The following is an 18,233-nucleotide window of genomic DNA, read 5'->3' as shown; positions in this document are numbered from 1 at the left end:
TCTAGAAGGCGAATCAATAATATGTGGTTGTGTTATATACTACTCAAGTAAAATATATTTTCCTTGTTGAAGCAATTAAGAGAGCTATATGGATGAGAGGCATGATTAAGGAGTTAGAGATCACTCAAGAATGTGTAAAAATAAATTGTGATAGTCAAAATGTTATTTACTTGACTAATCATCAAGTTTATCATGAGAAAAAAAACATGTTGACATTCGTTTGCACTTTATAAGAAACATGATTGAGTTAAGGGACATTATAGTTCAGAAGGTTACCTTAAAAGAGGATTCAACAGATATGTTCATCAAATCATTGTCAAGATCAAGGTTTAAGCATTATCAGAGAGTTGGAGAGTAACAATGTGGTTAATGGTTAAATTGACATCACCATAAATTTAATTTCAAGGTAGATAAATTTTGTAATATGCCTTAAAATCTCAAGTGAGAACAATGAGAGAAAAAAACATGTTTCATTACTTCCAGTTTTCTAGCGAGCGGCCAAGCGATTTGAGTGTATCGAGTCGAGTCAATTCAGTTATCTGATCCATTCATTGATTGGTCGTGTTTTGGGATGGATTTGAATATTAGGGTTTCGACAATTGTAAATATGATTTTATCTCACTTGTTGTAATTACGAGTTGCATAAGGTGTATATATTCTAATGAAAAGCAATGAGAAAAATTTCTACGATTTTATTCTTGAAATTTTACAGTCTCTGGGATTATCACATGGGCTTGTGAAACACTTTAAACACATTGTATTTGTGTGTTTTATATATTGAAAGTTGGAGAGTTGAAAAACATTCTAGTAGAAACTAACATTTATTCATAGAAATATTAAAAGCTATTTTCTTATAACTAATCTCATAATCTGTTTATAACTGTTTTCATTTGACATCCTTTTCACTTTCACATAATACTTTATTTATATTGAACTTTAATCCAAGAAAAAAAATACAAATGAGTTTGTACATGTATAAGAATGTCAAGAGTATGACCACTCCAAACATGAGAAATGCTTCCACCATTTAGAGAAAAGGCCAATAATTTACAAGTGTGTTTACATGCTAACACCCATAAAACACCTAAAACTTATATTAACATCTATAGACAAATTTACATTGAGTTTAGCAATAGCAATTAGCTAATTTTCTGTATATACTTTCTAAAATTTGTTACTCTTTCTAAGATTCCATTAGGGAAAATTGAGAAGCTTAAGCACCATAACTATTCATAAGTCAAAATTTCTGCTTGAAAAATGATGAAACATTTTTGTACACCAACTCATTGGCATTCACAGCCATCATGTAGTCAGCATGAGCATATTCTTGAATGAACTGAACATTAAGCTTGCCTGCTTCATGGTTCTGAAAGTGTATATTAAGTAGTTTCTTAACATCGACAACATCGGAGAGCGCGTCTCGACCACCATAGCTCATGAAAAATGGAATATTGTTAGGAATGTTTGAGAGGTTGTAGGCCGGAGGGTTTTGTTTTCCATAATGCTTCATGTTTATAAGTCCTCTCCCATAATCGAATTTCGTCAAACTATCACTTAAAAATGCTGCATAAATTTATAACATATAGTTATTATTAAGTTTTAAATTTTTTTGAATCATATATTCAAGTAGAAACCCTAACCGAAACAATTTTCGTAATCGAACTCTTACTATACAATTGTTTCAGTTAGGGTTAGATGTAACATTCTTACTGCGAGCTAAATGAAACATCATCTTTTTTGACGTTGATTGAGGTTCAACTTTCAGGAATTCAACAAATGCTGCTTCATCTAAGCAACAATTTTCACCTAAAATAGGAGAAATAAAATTATTATTATATATTAATTAATTTTTTTATTTTTGTGAAATTGTCAATTTAAATTTTGATAGAGAAAAAACAATTCATACCGGTTATTGCAGTAAACAGGTCGTTGCAGTTTAGTCCAGAATGATCACAAATACCATTGACAAAGTCAAGGACTCTTTGTCTAAAAAATAATTGTTGAAAAGAAAATATTAAATATTAAATTAAGTAAGGTATATTAATAGATATAATTCTATAGTACTATATAATAATAGACTTTGAAATAGGAGGAAAATTTTTTAATGATAAAATTGTAAGTTCAATGTTCTTACCCTTTGGGATCAAATTCAGTAATGTCCCTTGGAGTAAATTTCTGTTTTACAAAAAAAATAAAAAATTCTCAAGTTAGTAAAAAAATTACTCAAGTTAGTAAGGTTTTATTAGTAAAAATAACATATAAAATATTTACATATATAAAAGTAATTTAAATATATTTTATTTTTTATTATAAAAATATATTAATGTGAACTTATTTATAAATACATATTTTGTTAAATACTTGTGTTGTAAGCATTTATCCATATAAAGAGTAGAATATATACCTTGCCGATTACATAGTTTGCACTCATAACTCCAACTGCAGTTTTCATATTTCTCAAATAGGCAATAGGACTCAACAATGCTACTGATTTAACCTGATTTATCCATTTACCCTCTGACAAAGATACCAAAGCTACCAAAGTCCCCTACAAAAAAAAGTCTTGAAGTTTAGTATTAAATTATTTAAATACATAACTAATATTAAATGTTATTTATTTGTCACATTACCAAAGAATGACCAAGATAATTTATCTTCTGCCCTGTTTTGTTGAAGACAAAATCAAAAATAGCAGGCATTTCATCACTAACCAATTCATCCCAAGACCAATTCCAATAATTCTACAATTTTTTTACATTGAAAAACAAATGTTAGTATAAAAAATAAAATAAAACATATAATAAGAAAAAATAAAATGGAAATATTTTGAAGACCAATTCAATATTTCTACAATTTTTTTCATGATAAACAAATGTTAGGTCAGTTAGTTAAAAAATATAAAAAATTAGGCAAAATACTCTTTTTGTCCCTTATGTTAACCCCGGGGTTCATTTTGGTCCCTTAACTTCAAAAAGTGTCATATTAGACCTTTAACTCTTCAAGATGTGTCATTTTAGTCCTTTTTGTCACATTAGCGACGGAAAAATTCAAAAATCGGTCGCTAAATCAGTCGCTAATATGACAAAAAAAAGACTAAAATAACACTTTTTGAAGAGTTAAGAGACCAATATGACATTTTTTGAAGTTAAAGGATCAAAATGAACCCTGAAGTTAACATAAGAGATCAAAAAAAGTATTTTGCCTAAAAATCACAATAAGAAATAAGTAATAAATTAATTGAGAAAATATAACATATTTTAATTATTTATGGTCTAATGTATACAACTAGAGAATAACTTATTCAAATAAAACACCAAAATTATTTTCTTTAATTTTTAAGGTAAAAGAAAAACCTCGTTAGAGGGTTCTAAGAAAGTGTGTTTGCGACTATATTTGGTTCCTCTGGCATTAGTAATCCAAACATCGAAGCCATTATCAGCAAGAATCATAGGCAGGTTTTGGTTTGGTTTGTTCATAAACCACGATGATCCATCCTACATACAACAATAGGATATCAATAATAAACCATGCATGCATGCATGTTCCTTAATTTACGTGAAGAACATAATATAGTATAATATTTAATTTTATTTTGAAAGAATGAAAATAGTAATTGAAACATATATAATTGATGGGTTGATCTCACTTACCATCATAATTCCATGTTGTATTATCACGGGCTCCTTCACAGTCGCGTTTTGACTAATCTCAGATCGTCCTACTGGAATCCTTTGAATGCTAAGAATATATCCATCATTTGTTACAACCTAAAAATATTGCATAATTTGTAAATGAAATATTTAACCATGTACTAAAAAAATTTGTTCAACAAGTAAAATATGTCATAAATGATATATAATGAAAATAATTTAAATTATAGAATTATTATTATTTTTTTTACATATGATCATCTACTATAGGTTGTTCTAATATATTTATATAATTCAAAACCATTGCAAATTATGCATTTTAATTTGTTGAACATACATGTTTGGTGTTCTTACTTCAAATTCATGGCATTCGTATCCCTGGGTAGTGATTGAATCAGCGCATAAACCCTTATTGAAAGAATTCGGCTTGCCAAAAAAGTTATATTTTGAAGTCCAAGTTTCATAATAACGAGAAGCGCATCTTTGATAATGAGTTGCTAAAACTAAAATAAAGAGGGTCAAAACTGCGGAGTTCATTTATTTTTTTTTTTGGATATGTTGTTTTGTAGAAGATGTGAGATTGAAGAGAAACTGGGAAATAAAATGGAAAACTTGGCAATATAATGGAAAAATGGGAAACTCTATATAGGTGATGAAAATTGAGGTGAAACTAAAAAACTGGAAAACTTGGCAAAGAATAGAAAATTTAATTGAATGTTTTTTATATAGGTGATGAAAGTTTACTAATAACTCAAAGGCTTGAAATTTTTTATTAGTAGAGTTATTTTTAGGTTTTGCTACATTTGCTTGGGTTTGTATTTAGGGTCAAGAGTTTTCTTATGTTAGCATTGCATGAATTTGTTTTACAGGCTTCAATTGTCTTCAAAATGATGATTTCACATAAAATTAAACACTTGATAAAGCACAAATATATTAAAATAAAAAGATTCACAAAAAGGTTGGGGAATAAGTGAATACCTATTAAAAAAATTAGAGAATCTAAAAAAAAACCGCAAATCAAACATATTTTTTACAAAAACATTCGTAACGGTCAAGGGTAATAAATAAAAAATTGCAAGGGAATTAATTATTAGACTTATATTAATAAAAAAAATCGCAAAAATATTTTCCTTTCTATAAATGTGAGGAATGTATAAAGTTATATTTGCAATAATCTTAAGACAAGTTGCTCATATGTTTCTGAACTGCCAAGGCACCAAATTGTGCTTGGAGTTTCGATCTAGTTTCTCTCCCTAGCAATTTCAATTGCATGCAAAACTGCACATATTTTAACATGTAGAGAGCAGTTCCAAAAAAGAGATTCAGCGAAAGCCAAAACAAAATCTCCCTTATATACTTAAAAATACTGAGAGTAGAATTGGTGTATGCACTTAATCTAGTCGAGAATAGGAGGGTTTCAGATAACTTCCTTAATCATTGAAGCATAGGAAAAGTGAATTGTAACATTGAAAGCTTTGATAATAGATATCAGTATAACTTTTTAGACTAATTATATCAATAATTTATAAAACATATACTTAATGTAAAACTAAACAAATAACTCAACAATCATAAAAGATTTATAAATTCAAATGTCAAAGAATATTGCTTAATAAAGATTCAAAATATTATAGAAAAACTCAATCAAATTCAAAACATCAAATCACTTCTTAAAATTCAAACTTAATACTTTTATATAAAAATTCAAACAAACATAGAAATCATAGATCATCATCAAAGAGGTCTTCTTCTTAAAAATATTCCTCCAATTCTTCATCTTCATTATTTTCCATTTCTTCATCTTCTTAAACATCTTCTACCATCACTTGTTGTCTTATTGTCGCCCCTATATGTACTTACAACTCAAAGTTGCTTTGACCTCCTAGTGTAGATTAGAGGCTCATTAACTCCACTTGCATCGATAACTTGAGACCAAGTTAAATCATCATTTTCATGAACAAAGTCTTCTTCCATAGGTTCGCAATCTTCTCTTATCTCTCCCACCAACCATTCAGTGTGATAATTAGTCTCACTCAAAACAATAGGATCAATCTTGTCGCAAATTTCAAATCATGGAAAACATGGAATAAGATGTTTCTTGGTCAGAGAGAAGTCATGATCATTAACTAACTCATGAGCCCCTTGAAAATAGGGATTCAACAACCCACCATTGACTAGGTGGGGGATGACACTTTTCGAGAAAACCCTAGGCCCAAAAGGCCTCTATAAATACTTCTCCCTCATGAGGGGAGAGACATATCTTAAGTCATATAGATTATACCCCCACACACTTATACTTAAGCACATCATTCATCTATAAAGCCTCTTACCTCACGTGAGTAGGTCCTTTAAACCACCGTAAAATACCACCATACATGACTTCGCTATTGTGGACAATCTCTAACCCCCATACATCGTAATATACCTATTAAAACCTCTGAGTGTCCATGCCCTTTGCAAGGGAAACAGACACATATGTACTTTTTAATCAATACAAAAGGTAATAAAGCATGCTCAAGTCTTTTAGTCTTTTATATGCATGGTCTTTAAAAACCTTAATATAAAATCTTTTAAACGTTCGTTTGAAAAGACCATAACTATAGAAAAACTCGTACATTTTACCTTTGGTGAATTAACCGATAGTAGGTAGAAGTGTAGGTTGTCAATTATGCAAGTATCTATGAAAGAACATCATTGAAAGATGATGATCAAGGGAAAGAAAAATTTAAAAGACAAGAGGAAGTCCAAAGTCCAAATGAAGAGAATCAAGTTAAAAAAAAGTAAGCTTAGAGAATCAATGTCTAAGAATGGAGGACCATTAAGAGTCATCCCATTCAGAATGTTAATGGAGATATTTCTAAAGAAAATACATCTCAACACTCCCTTAGCAAGATTAAAATCAAAACACGGGAGAACATTATGTACTTTCTCATGTATAAACGAAGAAGTAACCCGATGGTTTTTGCAAATCCTAATCCTTTTTAATGTCGATGGTGTTTCAACAGATGTGATCAAGGTGTTGACATGGATAATATCATTCAAATACTGCGATCATTGAACCTATTAGAAGGATAATATGATAAATTTGGGATGGATTTATTAGTTCTATAATTGGACTAAGTATCGTTTCAAATAATTCGTAGAAAAGGAAAATCAATGGTGGTTTATCGTTCCCCCGAAAGGGATACCTCTCACGTTACATTGAGATTTTGAGGTAGTACACTTAATATATATTTAAAAGGGTTAATACCATTTTACCCCCTGCCATATAGGTCATTTCTGGTTTTGCCCCCTGTAATTTTTTTTTTGAAAAACAACCTTGCCATTTCAAAATAGTAACTTTTTAGCCCCTAAAGTCAAAATCCGCAGGAAAATCCGAAAGAAAATCCGCAGGAAACCTGCAGATTTTCCTGCGGATTTTGACTTTAGGGGCTAAAAAGTTAGTATTTTGAAATGGCAAGGTTGTTTTTCAAAAAAAAAAATTTACAGGGGGTAAACCAGAAATGACCTATATGGCAGGGGGGTAAAATGGTAATAACCCTATTTAAAAATCAGAAAAATCTGATTGATTCTCTAAACAGGGGATTTATTAATTTCTTAGTAAATTAAATTTATTTTCTACTAACCTGTGGCTGAGTTTAACCGCCTTTATAACAAAGGGGTGCCAAATGCAATACATATGGAGCTCAATATTAGTCTAAGGCCTAAGGAGGATGAAAAAAGGTTGTCCAAAAGATTTTCTAAGGAAAATGATTATATCTTGGAAGGAATATGAGGTTTTAAAAACTTTGATCGAGATGCAGGGGAATCCTCTAAAGCTTACCTACCAATTGATCTTAAGGATAGATGCTACCATCTATGGGGGATGCATAATCTCACATTGATATATCTTTGCTCATCTCTTTATCACGTAACTAGCTGCCTTACCCAACCAAACATGTGATCTATGTGTTATCCTTCTTTTTTTCACCTTTTTTTATTATGTCAAAGGGGGGAGAAGTATACTCTCAAGGGGAGTAAAGTATACTCTCCACTTAATTAAGAAGGAATTTGACGACTCAAATTATATATCTACCTTGCTTCTTCTACCACCTCCTTGAGAGATGTGTTGTCATCATTGTTAGGTGCCAAATGGTGTTAATATTTAGTTTAATTAGTGGCACCTTTCGACCGATTTTATCGAGTATGCTTTTAATTCTCTGAAGTTTTAGATAATTATTTATAGTTTATAATTTTAAGCTTTCATTTTATGTTAATATGTGTTTTAGTTATGATGTTGTAGGTTTTAGCCAATTTTGGGAAGTTTGGAGCTTGTTTTGGCCTTGATTGAAGAGTGTTGGGCAGAAGTATGCGCGCGTCGTGCGGTGATATGGGCGCGTCGCGCCCTGACCAAGATATTTTGTGAAGCTTGATGCAGAGAGTTGCGTGCGTCGCGCGTCTGGGCGGTTTATCTTTGAAGTGTATTGGCACGTAGCGCGCTGGAGGGCGCGACGCGCCCTGGACAGATTTCAGAATCCTATATAAAGAGAAATTCAGATATTTTCCCTTCTTCTTGATCATCTTTAGAGCTCAAGGAACCAACTCTACTGTAGCAAAACTGAGAATTGAAGAATCGAAGCTTTGATCGTCGATTAATCACCGTAGATGCTTGTTGTTCTTCATCCTTTCCTTCTTGAGCAAGCTACCATTCTCATGGATAGCTAAATCTCTTTTGTATCAAGATAAGATGTAATCTTCCTAGCCTTTTGTATGTATTTCTTGTGAATATATTATGTATGAACAAGTGATGATCAATATAGATTGTTTAGTTTGTTTATTAAAGCTTTTCTTTGGTATAAGTGTTTGAGACATCAATGTTTGTATCTAGGCCTCACTTTATCATCTATCAAACTATAAGTTGCAGACATGGATTTAGCGTTTGATGTTTACTTAGTATCGGTTTTAAAACGTTATTTGTATTGTTTAAACGGTGGAGAAATCGTCGGTTAAACAATACGGTAAATCTAGCTATATCGTTGCAGACACGGACGGTATAGACGTCGATACGTAATTATATTGATCGTTAACGAGTTCATATACATATATTTATAAGGAGACATACAAATTTAGGTCGATGAAATCGAATCTTGATACATTTTCTTTAACTTAGAACTTTCATCAATTTACTCTTTGCTACTAAACTGGTTGAATGATCTTTTGCAAACCCAAAACTAAAGTAACATTAACTCAAGACAAAATAGGCTATAGAACGGCGGTGATATTGCAATAATCCCTGTGGATACGATATAAACGAAAAGTACACCACAATACTCTTTCAACAAAATGGCGCCGTTGCCGGGGATTATTGTTTAGATATTGCAAGCATTGCAATAGTTTGTTTTGTATTGAGTCTTATAATTAATCTCTTGTTTCTAAATTTATATTCCTTGTGTTTGTTAATTTGCTTGGTTAGTTTTTCAGATTACAGTTTATGCGAGGACGTGTACCTGCAGATCAACTCCTTTTTGATCCTGAGATTGAGAGGACTGCTCGTAGAGAGAATAGCAAAACTCGTAGGAGGAGACAACTAGCTAGGGAAAGAAGACAACAACAAGAAGCATCTTCTTCTTCAACTCCGGTTGAAAACTTAGTTGAAGGAGAAATGGCTGAGGATCCTAATGTTCCAGCTCGAGGGCCTTGTGTTAATAGCCCTCGTCTGAATTCACAATTTGCTCGTGATCAAGCCAATGGAAGGAACTCCGAAATGAAAACGGGGTTACTTCAATTACTTTATCAGAATCCTTTCACAGGAGCAGATCACGAGGATCCGTTTACTCATCTAACAAAGTTCTACGAGATCGCCGGAATAATTGGTGCTCCGGAAGCCGAAGAAGAACAGGTGTTCAGGAGACTTTTTCCTCATTCCTTAATTGGAAAAGCTAAGGAATGGTACCTTGATCAACCAAATAATGTCATGACAAATTGGAACGAGTTAGAAGAGAAATTTTTGGATCGGTTCTTTCCTCACAATAGGTTCATGGAAGTGAAAACTTCTATTGCGGTGTTCTCTCAAGGTCCGAATGAATCTTTCAATGAAGCATGGGAGAGGTTCAAGTCCATGGTTAGAAAATGCAAAGGTCATGGGTTTGATGAATTGTCTAAAATCCATATCTTTAGAAATGGACTCCAACCTCAACCAAAAACTCTTTTAGATGCTACCGCGGGTGGTTCGTTGATGGCAAAAACTGCTGCAGAAGCAATTGCTATCATTGATAGGATGACTTTGAATGATCATCAAAGGCAACATAACCGTAGTGCATCGCAAAGAAAGCCGGGAGTTCTTGAATTGAATACTAGTGATGCAATACTTGCTCAAAACAAGTTATTGACACAACAAGTAGAATTGCTCACTCAAAAAATGTCAAAACTCCCTCAACAAATCAAAGAGATAAATGGGATCCCTTCTAAAAATCAACAGGTGATATGTTGTGAATTGTGTAGGGGTGACCATCAAACTGGTTTTTGTCCTCCACCGGGTGAAGAGGTGAATTATGTGTCTAATCCTAATCAAGGTTATGGTGGGAGACAACAACAACAACCTTACAACAATAACCAAGGTTACCAACAAAGAGGTAATCAAGGTTATCAACAAGGATGGAGGCAGGATGCGGGTCCATCAAATCATCCAAGTCCTTATCAAGGTGGTTACAACCAACAACTTCAACAACCTCAACAAACAAAGCTTTCAATAGAGGACACTCTTAGCCAATTCATGCAATTGCAAATTGCAAGCCAAAAGAGTACGGATGCCGCCATAAAGAACCTTGAAACTCAATTCGAGCAATTGTCAAAGCAACTTGCCGATCAAAACAAAGGTCCTTTTCCGGCTACTACACAAGAAAATCCTCGTGAGCATTGTAAGTCAATTCTAACTCGTAGCGGTAGAAATATTGATATGGGTGTAGGAGAAATAGTAGAGGAAAAAATTGTAGAAGTTGAAAAAGATAGGGAGATTGAAGTAGAAAAAATGTTGAGGGTGATTTAGTTGAAAATGAGAAAGAGAAAGAATTAGTGGAAAAAGAAACTCTTGAGAAAGTAGTAGAAAAAGAGAGAAAAAAATTGAGTGTGAGTGAAAAGGGGAAGATGAAAGAAAACTCAATTCATGTGAAGAAACTACCTTACCCTCCCGGTCCGTCAAAGAAAGAAGATGCAAAGCACTATGCTCGGTTCTTGGACATATTTAGCAAGTTGCAAATCAATGTTCCTTTTTCCGAGGCATTAGAGCAAACGCCGATGTACTCTAAATTTATCAAAGACATCATCACTAAGATTCTTGGATCCGGAGGTAGTAACGGTGAGCTCTTGTTGTAATGCGTTAATTCAACATACTACACCGATTAAATCAAATGATCCTGGACGGGTAACCTTGCCGGTGTCTATTGGAAATGTTCACATAGGCAAAGGTTTGGTGGATACCGGTTCTAGCATTAATTTGATCCCATTGTCTATGGTGAGAAGGTTAGGAATTAATGACTTGAAGCCGACTAGAATGACACTATCATTAGCAGATAAGTCCAGAGCTCATCCTCATGGAGTTGCGGAAGACTTGCTTGTCAAGGTTGACAAATTTTGATTTCCTGTTGATTTTGTCGTCATAGACATGGAAGAAGATCCTGATATACCTTTGATCTTAGGAAGGCCTTTTATGAAGACGGCCCGAATGATGATAGATATTGATGATGGCTGAATGAAATTAAGGTACCAAGATGAAGAATTATGTCTTGACCTCTTTGAAGCCATCAAGCATCTGAGTGATAATGACGATTGCTTTAGAATCGATGCTACAGAAAAAGCTATAATGAAAGTGGAGAATCAAATGCATTTGTCGAATCCTCTTGAGAAAACTTTAATGGAAGCTCTCGAAGTGCTCACCAAAGATCAAGAAAAAGAAATTGAAGATTGCTTGAGAAATCTAGAGGCTTGTGATGAGATGAATCCATTTGAAACTCAAATTGAAGAATTGATAGATGAGCCTAAAGTTGAAGAGCAAAAGGTGGAGTTGAATGTGTTACCGTCTCACTTGAAATACGTGTTTCTCGGTGACAATTCTACTAGGCCGGCTATCATTAATAGTAGTTTGTCTAGCAATGAAGAGCATCGATTGAAGGAAGTATTGATAAAGAATCAAGAAGCAATAGGATGGGTTTTATCCGACTTGAAGGGTATTAGTCCGGCCTATTGTATGCATAAGATTATGTTAGAAGATGATTTTCGGCCCGTGGCACAACCTCAAAGGCGATTGAATCCAACCATGAAAGAAGTTGTTAGAAAAGAGGTTGTGAAGTTATTAGAGGCGGGGATGATTTATCCCATCTCCGATAGCGAATGGGTGAGTCCGGTGCATGTAGTTCCTAAGAAGGGTGGATTGACAGTTGTGAGAAATGAAAAGAACGGGTTGATTCCTTCGAGAACGGTGACCGGGTGGCGTATGTGTATTGATTATCGGAGGTTGAACCAAGCAACAAGAAAAGACCACTTTCCATTACCTTTTATGGATCAAATGTTAGAGAGGTTAGCCGGAAGAAATTTTTAATGTTTCTTGGATGGTTATTCAGGATACAATCAAATATCAGTGAATCCGGCGGACCACGAGAAAACTGCTTTTACATGTCCCTTTGGCGTTTTTGCTTACCGAAGAATGCCATTTGGGCTATGTAATGCTCCTGCAACGTTTCAAAGGTGCATGCAAGCTATCTTCTCAGATTTGATCGAGAAAAGCATCGAGGTATTCATGGATGACTTTTCTGTGTACGGGTCATCTTTTGACTTGTGCTTGAAAAACCTTGATGAGGTGATGGAGCGGTGTATTGAAACAAATTTGGTTCTCAACTGGGAGAAGTGCACTTTCATGGTAACGGATGGGATAGTTCTTGGCCACGAGGTATCTTCAAAAGGGCTTGAGGTCGATCTAGCAAAAATCGAAGTTATTGAAAAGCTTCCCCCTCCGGTGAATGTGAAAGGCATAAGGAGCTTCTTGGGACATGCTGGGTTCTATAGAAGATTCATCAAGGATTTCTCCAAAGTAGCCAAGCCTTTGAGTAATTTGCTCAACAAAGGTATGGAATTTATTTTTGAAGAATCATGTTTAACAACTTTCCTAGAACTCAAAGAAAAAGTGACCACCACACCCATAATTGTCGCTCCTAATTGGTCGCTTGAGTTTGAGCTCATGTGCGATGCTAGTGACTATGCGGTTGGTGCGGTCTTAGGCCAAAGGAAGAACAAAAATTTCCATGCTATACATTATGCGAGCAAAGTTTTAAATGAGGCACAGGTTAACTATGCCACTACTGAAAAAGAGTTGCTCGCAATTGTATTTGCATTGGAAAATTTTCGTTCTTACCTTATTGGTTCTAAAGTGGTGTGTTATACTGATCATGCCGCAATCAAATATCTTCTCACCAAGCCTGATTCAAAAGAGAGGCTTATTCGGTGGATTCTTTTGCTTCAAGAATTTGATCTTGAAGTGAGAGATAAGAAAGGTACAGAAAATTTGATTGCGGATCATTTATCTCGGTTAGTGAATACCGAGGTGACTAACAATGAAAAAGAAGTGAGGGAAGAATTCCTGGATGAAAAACTGTACATGGTACAAGAGGTTAGACCCTGGTTCGCGAATATGACTAACCACAAAGCATCCGGCTGGATACCGGAGGATCTAACTTGGAATCAAAGAAAAAAGTTTTTAAACGATGCTAATTTTTATGTCTGGGATGAGCCTCACTTGTTTAAGTTGAGTAGTGACAATCTTTTGAGAAGATGTGTCGCTGATGAGGAAACAAAAAGCATTTTGTGGCATTGCCACAATTCGCCGTATGGTGGTCATTTTAATGGTTTGCGTACGGCCACAAAAGTCCTTCAATCGGGATTTTGGTGGCCTACTTTGTTCAAAGATGCTTACCACCATGTTGCCTCATGCGACAGTTGTCAAAGAATTGGTGGAATAGGTAAAAGAGAGGAAATGCCCCTCCAAAGTGTTTTAGAGGTAGAAGTATTTGATTGTTTGGGCATTGACTTTGTTGGACCATTCCCTTCCTCAATGTCAATGAATACATCTTGGTAGCTATGGATTACGTGTCTAAGTGGGTTGAAGCGATTGCTTCACCCAAAGCAGATGGTAAGACCGTGATCAAATTTTTGAAGAAAAATATATTTTCGTGGTTTGGCACGCCAAGAGTGTTAATTAGTGATGGCGGATCTCATTTCTGTAATGCCCCGCTTGAGAAAGTGTTGGAGCAATATGGAGTAAAGCACAAGGTGGCTACTCCATATCATCCACAAACTAATGGGCAAGTTGAGAGGACCAATAGAGAGATAAAGAGAATTCTTGAAAAAACTGTGTCTAGCTCTAGGAAGGATTGGTCGATAAAACTGGATGAAACCTTGTGGGCGTATCGGACTGCTTTCAAAGCACCGATCGGTCTTACGCCATTCCAAATGGTGTATGGTAAAAGTTGTCACCTTCCCGTAGAATTAGAACATAAGGCATATTGGGCCTTGAAACTTTTAAATTTAGACCATAAGTTGTGTGGTGACCAAAGAAAAATCCAACTTCATGAGTTGGAAGAAATGAGATTGCATGCCTACAAGTCTAATTCAATCTACAAAGAAAAGACCAAATTCTATCATGATAGTAAGATTAGAATGAAGGACTTTAAGGTAGGACAATTGGTGTTACTCTTCAATTCCCGGTTAAGACTTTTTCCGGGAAAGTTGAAGTCGAAATGGTCAGGACCGTTTTTGGTCAAAGAAGTTAGAAGCCATGGGGCTATTGTGATAGAGGACCAAAAATCTAAGCAAGAGTGGGTTGTTAACGGTCAGAGGTTGAAGGTTTATCGAGGAAGCAATTTTAATCGTGAAACAAGTGTTTTATCGTTTGGTGATCCTTGATTGCCTTTGACCGTCGAGCTGACCGACGTTAAACAAAGCGCTCTTGGGAGGCACCCCAAGTTGTATATATTCACTTGTATTTGTGTTATTTTTGCAGGTGGGATTTTTGAGTTGTCATCGAGCCAGAAATGATCTACCGGTATTTTTGGATGTGCTGAACAAGTGCAGTTTTTTTGCTGTTTCTGGTGTAGCGCGAGTCGCGCGCTAGGTGACTTCAAATACCCCTTCTTGGCAGAGATGAGGGCGCGTCGCGCCGAATCTGCGCGCGTCGCGCGCTGTATATATTTTTGAAAAAAAAAATAATTTTGTTTGGGCCCACCCATGCTGGGCCCGACCCAGTACGCGTTTAGAAGGGGAGTTAGGGTTTTTGGAGGTTTTTGCCTCCATTGTTACCCTTTTCCTCTTTACTTCAAGAAAAGAAAACAACACACACACTCTAGTTCTTAGTTTCTTGCAATTTTCCTCACTATTTTCGTCTCTCCATTGTCATCATCATCAAAGGTTTGTCTTTCTTCTCTTCTCTTTCCATTAATTTAGTTTTAGAAGTTTAGGTTTTTAGATTTAGGATTTTTTGATAAATTTTGAAAAACTAGGGTAGAAAACATGTTATTGATGTATATATTGCGTGCTGGAACCTTTAGAAGGGAGGAGAAACTTGTTCTCCTCTTCTGTTTTGTAGAAAATTGAAGGATTTTTCTAGGTTTCGCAGAGCGCGCGTCGCACCCTGTTCAGCGCGTGTCGCGCCCTGTTCAGCGCGCGTCGCGCCCTGGGTTCAACTTTGAAATTTTTTTAGGCATTCTGAGTAGTTGTTTAGGCTTGTTTTGTGATTGATGATGAATGTGGACTGATGTGGGATTTTAGTTGAGAGGATGTGCTAACTTTGTTTCAAATTGTGTGTGTTTGGTTTGATTTGAATTGTGCAGGAATGGCACCATTTTTGAAAAGGAAGAAGGCTGGTTCTGGTGAGGGATCTTCCTCACAAGCTGCCAGGTTTGATCGGTCAAAATTTCAAGGACCGGATCAAGAGGCTAGGTACCATGAGCTAGAAAGCCGTGTCGTGTGGAGCGAGCGCACGGTAGTTCCTATTGACCACGACCACTTCCAAAGGGCGTGGGCTGCTTTGTCTGAAACATACTGGGACAAATTGTTCGCTCCAGGGCAATTCTATCAAGTGGAGATTGTCAGAGAATTCTATGCGAACGCCTTGCCTCCAACAGTTGGGTGGGCACTGAGGCTTACCCATTTCAAACTTGGGTGAGAGGTAAGGCTATTGACTTTAGCAAAGAGGCAATTTTTGATTTTCTTGACAATCCTCTTGCTTTGGTGGAAGAATGTGAGTACCATCCCAAATTGAATAGAGGAAATTGGGATGCGGAGAGTATTAGGGAGAAGATTTGTCGTCCTGGGTTTACATATACTCTGACTAGGGCTGGGCTACCGAAGACTTTTACTCGTAGTCAGTTGACGGAGGAGGCTCAGTTTGTAACCTCGGTGGTCCTTTACAACATAAGGCCACGAAGTCACACTTCCTCCATCACCATTGATATTGCAGGCCTGGTTCAGGGTATCTTGAATGGTGATAATATTGATGTGTCGAGGATTGTGGCGAATGAGCTGAAGAGAGTCGCCTTGAATGGGACTCCTCATGGCAATGGGGTAAAGTGTAGGTTGATTTTTCCTGGTCTGATAATGGGTTTATGCAGGAAAGCTGGTGTCCGGTTTCCATCTGGGGGTATGATTCCCATGGATGGTGTTATCGATGATATTTTTGCTAACAGGTACTGTTTGCCTGGAGGCCGTCCTTTTGGTGCTGCTGTTAATGCACCTGACATTCCTGATGCCGCTCGAGCTGTTCCAGTTGCTGCTGCACCGCCTACTGGTTCTCAGTATGGTGATTCAGATGATTGGAACTATCAGATGCACATGGCGCATCAGAGAGCATTTATGTTTTTGCAGGATTCTATCCGGCAGTTGTCTCTGCAGCAGCCTGTTGGTTCCAGGGATGATTTATCTGCCTATGCTTCATGGCCTGAGGGCAGGCCAGATCCTGAGGAGGGGATGGAGCAGGATGATCCGGAGACTTCCGATGAGGAGTAGACTTTATTTTTTATTGCTTTATGTTTTATTGTTTTTAGTTTTATGTTAGAACAGTTTTTAGTTGTTTTTGTTTTTAATTTTGTTCCATCCTGTTGGATGAGGTACTTTGAAAGGCTAAGTTTACGCCCTTGGATAGTTAACACTATTTGGTGTGGTTTTTATTTTATATAAGTTCAGTTTATTTTATTTTTTGCATTTATTTATTTTTAAGTAATTTTATTTTTAGTTTAGTGTTTATATTTTATAAATAATGGTTTTTGATAAGTTGTCCTGATGATTAATTAGCTGGAACACGAATTTTTGTTGTCACGATGAATTTGGGTGACTCAACACAATTTGAGTGGTGATGATATAAGTTGAAAACTGTACGCGCAAGGTACATCCTTTATCGTTTTATTTATCAAGTACCTTTGATTCTGATGCTTTTAATTGTACAAATTAGTTGTCATTAATTTCTGTTGATAAAACTAGTTCAATTGTGAATCACTTTAGCCTAGCTGTAGTTGTGAGGAGACTTTCCACTGTGTAGATATATAATAATTGTGCTGGATACCAGCAATGTACGTTTTAACTCGTTTTTCTTATGACTAATCTTGCATTGTTATTAAATTGTGTTAAGCATGAAAGTGATCAAGGCGTTTTGTTCCGCACTATGAGAAAAAACTTCCTATCCAAATGTAACCTACCCGGTGAGTGTGTGAGTATTTGCTAACCACTTTGAGCCGTTTGCCAAGATTCTTATCGGTTAAGCTTATGTTGTATATAGATCTCTATACCGATTTTTGATAGAATCTTGATGACTTTCTTTTTACCTTGAACTGTTGCTATTAGATATGGTAAGGATTGATTCCTTTTTGCCTTAGAATAGGGAGCATTCTTATTGATGTCTTGGTAATAAACAAGTTGGGGAGAATGACATAAAGTTGTACATTGGTGGGGATAAATCAAAAGATATTGCTCAAGGGGTATATATATATATTTATGTATATAGTAAAGAAAAAGAAAAGAAAAAAATATATATAAAAAAAAAAGAGAAAAAGAAAAAAGAAAGAAAGAAAAAACTTTTGTAACCCTTGAGCAAGTAAAGAATAATGTGGTGAACTTGGTTGTTTAGGTTGTGATAATTGAATTGAATTTGAATGCTCTCTTAGGTTTTGACACTTTCGTTTCAATGGCCGTGAGATATGACACTTCTTTGTAACCAAGCCAAGCTACAACCCGAAAGTCCTTAGTGATTCATGCTTATACATTTTTTTATATCTTATGCTTAGATGAGTTCATAATTAATTCTGTATGTTAGCGTCATTGTCTGGTGAGTGTTAGGATCCTCCATTTTTGTTCTCTCAGTAGAGAAGTGCGTAGGTGTGATTCATTCTTGAACTTCTTTTGCTTGTGGAATTTCTGACATAGAATTTGTATATAGGATTAACATTGTTATCATGGTACTTTGATGGAAATTGGTAAGGAATGATATTTGTGTACTTTTGGAATTTGAACCACTCAATTGTTCTTGTTTCTGTCTGGTTGTTTCATTTGTGATATTTTGTGTTCCCGGTA

The 18,233-nt window shown here is 35.4% G+C and overlaps 1 protein-coding gene across 1 annotated transcript; it reads right to left on the bottom strand.

The window, feature by feature from the left end:
• Window positions 1–923: 923 nt before the first annotated feature.
• Window positions 924–4,249, bottom strand: LOC131647446 (triacylglycerol lipase 2-like). Its single transcript, XM_058917335.1, has 9 exons — window positions 4,005–4,249; window positions 3,651–3,767; window positions 3,354–3,494; window positions 2,631–2,741; window positions 2,405–2,548; window positions 2,135–2,175; window positions 1,907–1,986; window positions 1,711–1,806; window positions 924–1,563 (listed from the first exon to the last, which is right to left on the bottom strand). Exons 1-9 carry the CDS (start codon window positions 4,185–4,187, stop codon window positions 1,238–1,240), a joined length of 1,239 nt encoding a protein of 412 aa, XP_058773318.1. The 5' UTR covers window positions 4,188–4,249; the 3' UTR covers window positions 924–1,237.
• Between the last annotated feature and the right edge of the window lie 13,984 nt (window positions 4,250–18,233).

The sequence above is a fragment of the Vicia villosa genome, linkage group LG2, assembly GCF_029867415.1.
Source record: "Vicia villosa cultivar HV-30 ecotype Madison, WI linkage group LG2, Vvil1.0, whole genome shotgun sequence".
Classification (NCBI taxonomy): Eukaryota; Viridiplantae; Streptophyta; class Magnoliopsida; order Fabales; family Fabaceae; genus Vicia; species Vicia villosa.
Note: the sequence above shows the minus strand (reverse complement) of the source record. Positions and strands in the feature narration are given on the sequence as shown.